The sequence below is a fragment of the Halichondria panicea genome, chromosome 6 (assembly GCF_963675165.1).
Source record: "Halichondria panicea chromosome 6, odHalPani1.1, whole genome shotgun sequence".
NCBI lineage: Eukaryota > Metazoa > Porifera > Demospongiae > Suberitida > Halichondriidae > Halichondria > Halichondria panicea.
In genome coordinates, this window is record NC_087382.1 from 2621072 (window position 1) to 2633703 (window position 12632).

A 12632-nucleotide genomic window follows, 5' to 3' on the forward strand; every position below is an offset into this window, starting at 1 on the left:
ATATAGACATACTATGCAAGTGCACTAAGTTAGTATACATGTACACGTATACTATAAATATACTGAGTATAATTATAATTATAGTACTTACATGTTTCACACAGGCTGTGTGGATGTTACGAATTGCTGTTCCGTCCTTGAGCTGCTTTGCAATGTCCACCAATCGACAATAAGTGGCTGTCGAATGGGATGGATTTTCAAAATCAACACTTTTAGATTTCCATTTTTTTAGGGCAGCATAAAATTTCCCTGAAACACTTGAAAATGTCGGATTCTGGTCGATAGCACCAATCTCAGCACTACTGAGGCCCAGCCAGTACTTGTAATCGTTGTATCCAGCAATCTCGGTAGACAACTGGAGAAGAGCTTCATCCGAGCACTCTTGACTCAACTGAGCTGCAGTCGCTATAGAGTAAAGATAAAATATGCCTTGTATATAAGAAACTAATAATTATATGTGCATGACACAATTATTACAGTATATATATAGCACAAAGTATATTATAAGGGGCCGGTAAACCAAACACTGGGCACACTATCTCATACCTGACTCAATGGTTGTGTGAGGGACTCCATCTGTATTACCTGCAGTGTGGATATTGAAAAACGACTAGAGCACTGAAGTGGTGCTAAACCCGACATAATAATATTGAAGTAGTTTAACAAAATCTTCTATGACAGATCGAAGTTAATAACTTGTTGTGCTGAGATATAAACTTTGGCAGCCACGCAAGTGAGAAATTACAGACAGACAGACAGACGCACTGACAGACTATCATAACCAGGGGCCGCCTATACGCGCCTAAGGTTATATCAATCACATGACATTCAATTAAGGCGTGCATCCAATACAGTAATAGGCTCGTGGAGTTATAGACTTACGTTGTGGTTGTGAGGTATAGAGATAAGTAAACACTATAAGTATAAACTTTCGTTAATTAATCCGGTCACCCTTGGGACAGTACAGCTTGCGGGCCGGATAAATCATTATGCTCTCTATTTAAGTGTAATCAAGAGAGAAGATCGAGGGTATGCAACTCACTATCTACCCATGTAATCATCGAACTTTATGTCAGAGGCAGGATATACTATATATACCAGTAGTGGCAAAAGTCAAGCATGCCTAAAAATAGTAACATGGATGATTATGAGAATATAGCATGCCCTCTTCTCCTCATAAGCCCCTTGGTGTAATCAAATTGGATCTGCCAAACCACATCCACAACGTTATATCCGGCCGTAAACATATAGTTTGAGGCAACCATATATATATATTATACTGGCCAGTATACGGAATAGCGAGTGGCCACATTTTAGAGCGAGTTTTGTGTAGTATAAACATGCTAAACCAAGTATATATATATATATATATCGAGGTGGCCGTCCGTACCTCAGAGAGCTGGAACAGAGAGCCGGAATAGCGAGAGTTTACTGTAGTTAGCATGCATGACAGCAATTAATAAGTTAGGCCTAGGGAGAGATTACCACATATTTGTGAGCACACCTTGGCAGGCCAGATACCAGAATATGCCGGATAATATTAAAACCATTCCTAACTATTATAATTAAGCGTATCTACCACGAATAGATTTGCATCAAAGTATTAACCCAAATGTAAAATACACATGCACAGTCATGCACCACATATATAGGCATGCTCAAACTTTTAGTACTACAAACTATCTCACCAACAGTGACTTTGCATGTACTAGACGTCACAGAGCCTCCCTCATTCTCCACCACACATTGATACTCTCCGCTCTGCTCCAGTGAGGCCTGTCTCATGGTGAGAGAGGAAGTGGACACACCTTGGTAGCCATCATCTTCATCTCTGAGAGGAGTACCATATTTTGTCCACTGATAGGTGAGGCCTGTGCCCTGAGCGTGTACTGTCAGAGAGACACACTGATGAACCCTCACTTTCCTTACTAGTGGGAGGTCTCTTCTTATTGAGGGCGACTTAATGACTATGAAGAATCAAAGCACATATAATTATAGTCATACACTATACATACGGACACCAGGCTGATGATACTTTGTCACAGTTTGATTTACCTTTGGCAATGTTTACATCAACGGACAAATATAGGTCTGGGTTCACAGACTTATTAAGGTAGAGTGGATAGCACACATTTGTTGACTTGTGTTGCTCTGTTTCAGCTTTCATTTGTATGCAGGGAATTTCACGACCCGGGCTGAAATTATCAATTTGTTTTTTTTTCACCTGCATTTAAACAGAATCTTGATTCCAATCAAGCTTTACCACGAACACACACATTTAATGTTGCACGACTGAACCCACAATGCACTGTATATAAGTGAAATATATAATAGTAAGTTACCAACCCATCCCACGAAAAGTACACTAGCATGCATGTGTCACTATAATGTACTCCTCACGTACTTTTTGAGTCATGAGAGGTTTAATTTTCCAGTCACTTTCACACACGCCTTCAAGTGGTAGTGCTAAATCAACTGTGTCACCGATGTCTTTGAAATCAAATACGACATAGCAACCCTTCTTCGCCTGCTTCTTCCCATACACAGTATCAACTTCCTGTATACCAGTGCATGACCAGTGACAAACAATGTAATTTCAAGCACGAGATTCTTTATAGCACAAGCTATTGAGGTGCTGAGAGCATAAATATAATGGAGGCCACAGCTAGGTCATAATGACAAGGCTGCATGTGCTCAGTGAATGCATGATAGCCAATGTAACACGATCATTACTGCTGTAGCTACTGTGTAGCGGTAATTTTCGTGGGTGAACATTTTCGCTATTTGTGTCCACGTAGAGCCCTCAAAATAAAGGTTGTAATATTTGGGCTTCAATGCCAAGAAACCACACCCACCAACAGCTTTATTAACAGTGCATGCATGGGAGTTTCTCCCAGTTTTAATTTTCGCGTTAACTTCCCTTCCCTCGAAAAACGCGTGTCATGTGCGCCTATGTAAACTCCAAACCCATTCTCTTTCCTGTAGCTATATAGTTACACCACTGCATGACCAACCTCCTCTGCATGGGTCTGTATAGTATACTCCCCTCCTGGCAGATAAATACTGCATGACTTACGGTTTTGTGAGTTTCTTCATTCTTTGTAATGACCATGTGAATGTAATGAGAAGGACTCGAATAGTAATCGAAGAGGATAGCAGTGTATAACTGGTCAACAGATTCCTCTCCACCGATACATACACCACAGAAATGCTCCAATTCAATAGTACCACAAAAGTCATCATCAGAGAATGACACACGTGCATCAACCTTTCGGAAAACATAAGGAGGCTTCTTTTCATAACATGTTGCTCTACAAAAATATAGATGCTTTGATGAACCGGGTTTAGCACAATGCTGTATTTGAGCAAGAATTGGTTGTTGAAATGTGATGCCACGAGGCTTACATCGTATCCAGTAGATGGCACTGACGGGCTTTAGAGTGTCGGGAAACTGATAGTCTCCAGAGGTACTTGGTGAGATTTCGAGAGTGCACTTGTCCAAACCACTTGGAAGAGTGTTTTGTTTTGCAGACAGCTGAAACCCGTGACCATCCAATTTCAAATTGCATTCCATATTCGATATTGTAACAGTAGCACTGGCACTTAAATCTGCCCCTGGCAAGTGGAAAGGCTGACAGTTAGAAACTTTGATAAGCTCAAGCTCTGGCTCGGGGTTATCTGAGGATATTATATGCACAAGAAACCATGTATTATTATGATTGTATATGTACGTGTGCGTACGTGCAGCACATTTGTTTCGTTTACAATGCAATGACACGTCAAATAACGTGTAACCACAACCATGCACAGTAAAGGTGCGAAATTAGGTATTCCAGTGACACATCCTCTATATTATGTCAGTGAGAGGCTGCATGTCTATAATAGCAGTTAAAAGCGAGCAAAAGTTATAAGAAGCTAACACATCGGCTATAACTATAGTTTGAGGCACTCTATTGAACTATCATTATTATAGCTGGTAATTTTTAAGGGCTAATATTTTCATGGATTTCGCAGATTTCACTAAGCCGCGAAATTACCTTCGGGGTGTAATAACACTATTTTGTGATGTGAAATAAATTACTTCTTTGGGCTGATTAAAATGTTTGGGATCAAATGATTGACTCACAATTGACTGGTTGAATGTCCTTTAACTCTCTCTTTGTTGCCTCCACTGTATCCGAGCCTCTTGTTAGTGAAGCATCTAAAAGTAAGAGTCAATTATTAAGAAAATCGACACAAAACTATTCGTAAGCATAACACTATCATACTATCTAATTGACTCACAGATGTCCCCGGCCGCGGCAGATGGTCTCTTAATTGTCATGTCTTCTTGCAAACAACTGCCGATAAGTTTCCTCAACTTGTGTGTGTGAGGGACCTCATTGGCAATGTCTCCACGGTCGATGGCTTTAGACTCGAGTACATTGATCAGTGCTTGCAGTGTGGGGGCGGGGGTGGATCGTGTCAACCATTGCTCCAGTAGTTTAGTGAAACAGTCCCCGGACTCGTTCCGATAGTCCCTCTTGATGGCCTGAACACAATATGGTGTGGTGAATTAATACTGGTATGGGCAGCCAAACATTATGCACATTCATCTTATAATGTTACTATTTAAAACGGGCACTATTTAGCAATTGTAATTATTGTCTAGAGTAATTAAGTCCTGCTCTTAAAATTAATAATGAATGCAAAACGAATTTTTTTCATGCTTTTGATTGTTTTGAGAGTGTTAGTTAGCTAGCCCTCTTTTTCATCTGTATCTGACTCAAAACCTTCTACTCCATGCACCTTATGTTACATAATTACATATCAATAATTATATGTATAATGAATTTGCTGCAAATCCGCTAATTAAAACAAAAAAACTTAAATAGCTAAATTTTGAGCACGTTAATAATAGCAGCATAAGGTACACTGATAGAGAAGGCAATGAAAGAATATTGATGATATGACAATCCTTTCAATTATACTGTTTGCATGTTCCTTATAACTTATCATGCGTGACTATAAATGGCTGTTTGTAAACAATCCATCTATACTGCTACAGTTACAAAGTACACACATACACACGCAGATACACACTCACATCTAGTGTCCCCTCTTTGATCCCCAAATGCAATCCCAGACGACCCCAAGTTGCCCTAATCTCCCAGATGGCTGATCTTACTACCTTCAGATAACAATCCACACTCAAGGGCTCTGTAAGCAAAAGATGCAAGAAAATGAATAAGTGCAGCACTATAATTATATATAATGCTAGTATACACACTACGCATGCATATCACTGTATATGACGTAAATTTACCTTCAGGAGTGAGGCGGCAAATATCAGGAGAACTGGCAGCTTTTCCTTTTTTCTGTAAATAAAATAAAATATTAAAATTATAGAGGGTGTTGAACACGCTTGTACTGAAGGTTTATGACCGACCTTGATTTTTGTTGCGATGTCTCCACGGGCAATGGCAGGAGACTCCAGTGCTCTAATAACGGCAGACCAGGAGGGGGGAGGAGAGCGGCCCACCCAGTGATTCAGCATGGCCTCAAAGCAGTCTTCAACCATTCGATAGTCCTTCTCAATACTCTGCTCATTAATTTTACATAATTAGAAGCACACACAACAAAACATAAGTCAACGTACAATTCTTACGGTAATTAAATAGTGTGAATACTTGAGAAGGAAGGTCTCACCTTCCTAGTTTCATAATCAATGTCCAGTTCTATAGCCAGGCTGTACCAGTCAGAGCGTATCTCTTGGATCACTTCCTTTACATCCGCAAACAGCTGATCAGTTACCGAGTTCTCTGTATGAAGATAACAGTTATACAGTACAAGGTGAAAAGATTACACACACGCGTCATTCAGGCTCTAATATCACTCTCACCAACACTCTCTTTCAGGCAGTGGTATACGGTGAAGAAAGACTTCTGGTTCTTGCAAACCTGGTTCATGGAGATCTTGCAACTGATAAGCCCCTTGAAGTGATCACTTGATGACGCCTTGAATTCCAATTCATTTTTAATCCCACTGATTTTCGGAATTCTCTTCTTCCATTTGAAAGAGAGGCTTGGCTCAAGGTCCTCTAGGTCGGAGGCAAAGGGCAGGGCAAGGAGAAAAACATCGTCTCCCACGCTGACTTCCTGTATACACACATAGATGGAATGCTGACACATTTATAGTTCATAACTCACTTTTGCAAACCAGCGTTCTTGTTGGGGGCTAAGAGAGATTTTCTTAGAGCAAGCACAAGCAAAGCAGGGATCTGCTTCTGATGTGAGAAGGCAAAATTTGCCGCAGGAGCAGTCGAATGCGATGATTGGAGCAAAGAGAGGACTAATTTCCTTCATCACCAACAGAATGGTTGAGAGGACGTAGGAACAAAGCTCGTGCATCGTATGGTACCTGTCTTGTCGAATAATCCGTATCTCGTAGCAATCAACGTGAGCAATCAGGGTAACTAAATGCTTGGCTGCTTTGTGTACGTGAAAGGAGACGAGGTTTCTCTTTACCATGGAATCGACAAGTTCCCACGTCAAGCCCAGGATACCTTCGCATTTACTCCCCCTCGAGACCAATTCACTGATCATGGCACAGAATACTCCAATGGGAACGTATTGGGGGTCAAATGTGATCTTGATAGGAGAGGGTGTATCAATGCCAGTGGGAGGTGGTTTCGTTAGTTCCTCGCGTGATGCACACTTGAGAATGGCGGGGACGAAGTATGTTGTTTCCTCGTCACGTGCGGTATGTGTTGTGATTTTGGCCAAAAGGTGGGAATGCTCGAGTAGTATGAGCAAATTCTCAACAGGAATCAACTGGTCTTTCTTCACATCCTGGAAAAATAAATTGCAATGAGTGATCATTTCCAGTGTGAACTGTCCCCTGAGTATCCAGCTCTTTCTTTCATCTTCTGTAAACTGAATACTGCTCTCTTCAGAATGCAGCTCTAGCAGCGGCTTGACAACGAGAGCACTGAGGCTGTTGAATACCACCTGAGGGTTGCAAATCACAAAGTCGCCAAAATAACCATCTTTGCCTTTGATGTCTGGACGATAGATCAAAGCTCCGACAAACCTATCAAGGTACCAAATGGTGAATTGAATTTCTTCCACATCCATATTTAACCCCTCGGTACCGATACGAATGCAGTCTTCCATGGATATGATGTCACCTTCTTTTCTCAGTACAACTCCGAGCAAAAGCATTTGTGGGCGAATTCGAAGCTTGGAATCTCTGATATATCTATTGATCATGCCATTAACATGCTCAAGAAGAGGGTCAATATCAGAACTAGTGCCTTCATAGTTATCAACTGCTATGAACTTCTTTTCTTTTGGGTTAAAAGACAACTTCCCAAATTTGCTGGTAATTGTGCTCACGGCTTTGCTTTTCTCCGTCAGCTGTCGCTCTAAACGGTCTTCAACATCTTTCTTGAAAGCGTCTGAGTTGAGGTGTTGGCGGACTGTTTGCTGAATGGCAGCCATGTCTTGTTCAGTGACATTTGGCTTCTTATCACTCTTCTTTGATGAATCTTGAGGCAAAAAGAGCCTAATCGCTTTTTTTTGTTCAGCAGTGGTACTATCGCTCTCGCTGGCAGTGGTGCTATCGCTCTTGCTGGCAGTGGTACTATCGCTCTTGCTGGCAGTGGTGCTATCGCTCTCGCTGGCAGTGGTGCTATCGCTCTCGCTGGCAGTGGTACTATCGCTCTTGCTGGCAGTGGTACTATCGCTCTCACTGGCAGTGGTGCTATCGGTCTTGTCGGCAGCTTTTTTCAAGATACAACATTTTTCGAACAGAAGATCCACCTTGATTTGCATTGCCAGTTCATCCTTGAAAGTACCTATGAGGGTAGCAAGAGGCTTAGCGGAGCCTAGACTGCCCAGTTTATCGCACTGTTTTCTGTCAATATCCGAGTCAATCTTGGCATGGTGGCTGATAGCTGAGAGGATTTGAGAGAGCGTTTCTCTGCTTGTGTACGTTGAATCGTACGGTGTGATCTTGTCCTTTCCTCGTTCGTAGGATACTTCACACATTTCATCGAGGTCTTTGTCCAGTCGAAAGAATGCCAGGAAAATCCCTGCGCCTTTGCTTAGAAAAGGAAACATCTCCACGAATCCAGGCTGTCCACCGATATCAACCAGATTGAGTAGGATTGTGTCCTTCAGCACTTTGCTGTAGTCTCCTAAATTCACAATATCATGGAGTCTTGTGATAACATTTTGAACATTGATAGTAGCCACATACTTTTTATGACTCTTTTCTGGCCTGGTTGTTGGTGAGACGGTTTTTGTTTTTGTTTTCGCTGCAGTAGCTACATCGCTCTTCTTAAGAGGTTGCTCCTCTTCAATGGTTTCCTTCAAAGGGAGGGATGTTTGTGGTTTCTTTGGCTGACTAATATTGCTATCTTCAATAGGTTCACAGGACATAAGATAAGAAAAGATGAGCTGTGTTTCTTCCCCCAGGTTTTCAGCTGCTTTAAATGCAATCTTTGCTCCAGATTTGCTCACAAAGGCCAATACTTGTGTACACTCGGCAAGAAATGTGCTGCAACGTTTTCTTTGGTCTTTGGGCAGCGAAGACAGGTTAGTAATGGATCCAACAAGCCGCTGTCGGGTGGTCGTTTTGCCAATACCCGAGGGACCGATAAAGTGCATCTTGAAATACTGAAGCTCAATCGTATTCTTTCTGTCAGACATAAGCTCATCCAATTTTTGCGAGAACTTTTGGTCCTGAACACCGGCTATATAAAAGAAATATTTGGTCATTATAAGTTGTACAGAGATTCTGTACAATTTGGGGGTCAGAGGCGGTCGACTTCTTTTGATCATTAAGCCATCTAAGGTTACTAACTTTGCATTGAATACAGCATGCATGTCTTGAAATATACAGCAGTTGTGTGCATTCCACACAATAGTAATAATAGAAGTGGGACTGTTACTATATGCCTCGAGGCGTAGCCGCACAAGGAATACGGTAATTTAAAAGCTAACTATGTGTGTGTCTATTCTAGCTGTAACTGTTCAATGCAGAACTAAAGCATAGACACTGCAACGGTTGCAATGCGACAAAAACTAACAGCTTCTATATATAGGTCACGTTCTCTTGGATCGATTTTGATTCATGTACTTGCTAACTAAAGCTTTGTTTGAGTATGGCTATAGTTTTACTTACATGCAGTGAAGGCTGTCTTCAGAACCGTTCCTAGCATCATGCATCTGCTCACACAAAGTTTCTATTCGAGTTAGCACGTGCACTAACAGGGGCGTAGCCAGGATTTGAGAGAGGGGGGTGCTGGATGAATGGATTGTCCGAATTTTATTATTTTATTATTATTATTAAGACTTTACAGCCCGTAACGTGAATGATATAAAAACAAGTGATTGTTGTAGCAAAGACTATAGCTGACAGACTGTGCCGCATTGAGCGACACAGCTGGATAATTTAATGATTACATGTGAAGCTAGCTATAATTACGTGTGTAGCATCTGTTGCATGGGCACATTAAGTGGTAGGTACTTTTGTTTGAAGTGCTCCCAGAAGTAATGGTGGAGTGTATTCTTTGTTGAAGTTAGTGGTGCGCTGATATCCATCAGCATAGTGGGCATCAAGTTCCATAACCTTGTGATACGATTGAGGTAGAAGTGTCTGCTTGCGCTGTAGTGATTGGCTTGTACAGTGAGTTTGTTGTTGCAACTGAAGCGGGTGCGACCAGTAACGAATTTGATGTGATCTCTTATGTTGAAGTTGTCCGAGGGTTCCTTTAGTGACTTTACTAGAAACATTATGTCCTGTATTTCAAACCAGTACATTAGAGGTGTCACCGTAGTAGCTTCAAATCGGACAGCCTTGATCTGTATGAGCTTGAGTAATCATTGAGTATGAATTTGGTGGCTCTCCTCTGGATTCTTTCTAGTTTTTGAATGTCCTTGATCAAATTTGGTCTCCAGACTTGGGAGCAGTAGGTGACCTGGGATCTAACTAGGGTTATATATAACGATTTTTTTGTGCTGGTTTCTGAAATCGTCCGTCGGATGAGGTTAAGAGCTCGGTAGGCCTTAGACGATATGAGGTTATAATGCAGTGACCAGGAGAGGTTGTTGGCTATGCACAAGCCTAGGTCTTTTTCTTTTGTAGCAAAGTTAAGGTGAGAATTGTGGATTGAGTAGAGTGTATTAGGGTTGTCTTCGTGCCAGCTAGGATGAGTTATGCGCAGCACATTACATTTTCCTTCATTGAGTTGCATGTTCCAAGTAGTGCACCAGGATGACAACTGGTTGATGTCTGTTTGTAATTCCAATTGGTCTTCCGTAGAAGTGATGCACTTTACTAGCTTTGTGTCGTCCGCAAATAGAAATGGATTGGCAGATGAGATGCACTCCGGTAGGTCATTGATAAAAATAATAAATAACAGTGGGCCTAGGATGCTTCCTTGCGGAACTCCTGACATAACTGGTAAGTAGTTGGATGGAGTATTAATAACACTTGTGAAGTGTATCCTGTCATGTAGATACGATTTAAACCACAGCCAAAGAGGGCCTGTGATGCCTGTCTTCCAAAGCTTTAGCAACAGCTCATTGTGTGGGACCGTGTCGAAAGCTTTCTTAAAATCTAGGTAGATGACATCTGTAGGTTTTCGGTTTTCTATGTTGTCAAAAACTTGGGAAAAGAATAGGATTAATTGAGAAAGACATGATCGGTTTCTTAGGAACCCGAATTGTTGGCATGTTATCTTTGGTCTCACGAATGTAATAATTTTCTTGTAGATGATAGATTCAAAGACTTGGATATAATTGGGAGAAGAGAGATGGGCCGAAAGTTTTCTACAAGATGGGGGTCGCCCTTCTTTGGGATTGGGCAGATTTTGTGGACCTTCCAGTGGGGTGGGAAAGTATGTGAAGATAGGCTAGAATTGAAAATGTGTGTGACTGATCTTGTGAGAGCGGTAGCACAGCATTTGAGGGTTGACGCATTTATATTATCGTGGCCTGGTGACTTTGTTGTGTCTAGTGAGGTGAGGGTTTCGTACACCTCAGACTCTTCTATAGAGATAGAGCTCAGTTGATAAGTGGGGGAGGGCATTTTGTCCCATGGACGAAGTGTATAGTCACTTCTTGTGAATGTCGAGTTAAAGTATTTGAATTACCAGTGCGCGGAGTGTACTGGCGGTGCAAAATATGCATGGGTTTGCATGGTCTGCATGGGGGCACTCCCCCAGAAATTTTTTTTGTTACATGCTCTGAGATTGATTCTAACGCAATCTGACTAAAGAAATGAGGGTACTGCTGCTTTGAGGGTACTAGCTGGTGGTTAAGCCACATCTTCATCTGAAGATGTCCTATAAAATGCATTGTTTTGAGTTGTGACAATTAAATCATACAGCTGCTAACCATGTTCTGCTTGTGAATTAGCAGGACAAGGTGGCAAGCCACTTGCAGTTGCAGTGCTGCTCTGTGAACTGGGCTCAACTGAAAAGTACTCAAAGAGTGACATGATGATGATGGCGATAGCTGCTGAACAGTCTGCAACTCTGTGGGGGACCTTGGTCTGCTCAGCCCACATGGCTTTGCGCATGTGCACTGATTGAATGAATATTTGGAGGTGGAGCTAGATCTAGCTAGTTGGAGGTGGAGTTTTGAGAGTTGATCGTGCATGCAATAGAGCTCTAGTTCTCTCATATCAGCTAGCTAGCTTAGCTAGTTAGTACTTGTGGAGCAGAGTCTGAGGCCAGAGTCCAGCACCCTCTGCACCTATCTGGCTACGCCACTGACTAAAGCGCTATTACTACAAGAGCCGTCAGAAAAGAGCTAGCTGTATATACAGCCATTGCAAACTTTAAACTATTACAGATATGCCCCTTTTCGCACATACATGCGGATTCAATACCATGTGTGAGATCCTTCCTGTAACTAAGCCACAAAACACTACAACGCTACCATACATGTACAGATGCAAAACGAGGCTGCGAGAGCTGGCAACATTCATTGTGTAGCAGACTGATAACTAGCCTCGAATCCAGGCCGATTAAAATACGGCCTGGTACCTATTGCATGTGTAATTAATTATAGGCGTGGCCGTCCACGCCCATGTACTATCTACTATTATACGAAGCTTTTTATAGCCTAGCTAGCTAGCTAGCTGTGGCCTTCTCTATGGTGTTGTGTTGAGAAGGCTTGCACACGAAGCCAGAAGAGGCTCTCATCTACCTCTATGATGGTTGGATGGTCGTGATGTTTTGAACTGGGTTTCTGACAGACTATGGCAAGTCTTTGACTTTGTGCTTCCAACTGCAACCATAGGACCATCGTAGAGGTAGATGTGAGCCTCTTCTGGTTTCATAATAGTGTGCAAACCTTCTCAACAACACAATAGAGGATATAAGCCACAGCTTCACAGGAGAGAGTTTAAAGGGTTTCTGACAGACTATGGCAAGTCTTTGACTTTGGTGCTTCCAAATGCAACCATAGGACCATCGTAGAGAGCCTCTTCTGGCTTTAGACAAGTGTGTAAGCCTTCTTGACAACACAATAGAGGGCATAAAGCCACAGGAGACAAGTATTTGTTAAAAATAATACGGAAAGAAACTAGTAACAAACTAGTTTACGGTCTAATTAATACAAAGGTTTACTAACGTGAAC

The 12632-nt window shown here is 41.9% G+C and overlaps 1 protein-coding gene across 1 annotated transcript in view; it reads right to left on the reverse strand.

Moving 5' to 3' along the window:
* LOC135337077 (uncharacterized) overlaps positions 1 to 12632 on the reverse strand; it is a 60257-nt gene that overhangs the window by 42511 nt on the left and 5114 nt on the right. The window contains exons 5-16 of the mRNA XM_064532975.1: positions 6189 to 8737; positions 5882 to 6137; positions 5689 to 5801; positions 5429 to 5581; positions 5306 to 5357; positions 5087 to 5199; positions 4285 to 4531; positions 4127 to 4201; positions 3077 to 3678; positions 2405 to 2557; positions 2056 to 2224; positions 1689 to 1967 (exon numbers count right to left, since the gene is read on the reverse strand). Of these exons, the coding sequence (XP_064389045.1) occupies positions 1689 to 1967; positions 2056 to 2224; positions 2405 to 2557; positions 3077 to 3678; positions 4127 to 4201; positions 4285 to 4531; positions 5087 to 5199; positions 5306 to 5357; positions 5429 to 5581; positions 5689 to 5801; positions 5882 to 6137; positions 6189 to 8737 (4761 nt within the window). The remainder of the gene's footprint in view (positions 1 to 1688; positions 1968 to 2055; positions 2225 to 2404; positions 2558 to 3076; positions 3679 to 4126; positions 4202 to 4284; positions 4532 to 5086; positions 5200 to 5305; positions 5358 to 5428; positions 5582 to 5688; positions 5802 to 5881; positions 6138 to 6188; positions 8738 to 12632) is intronic.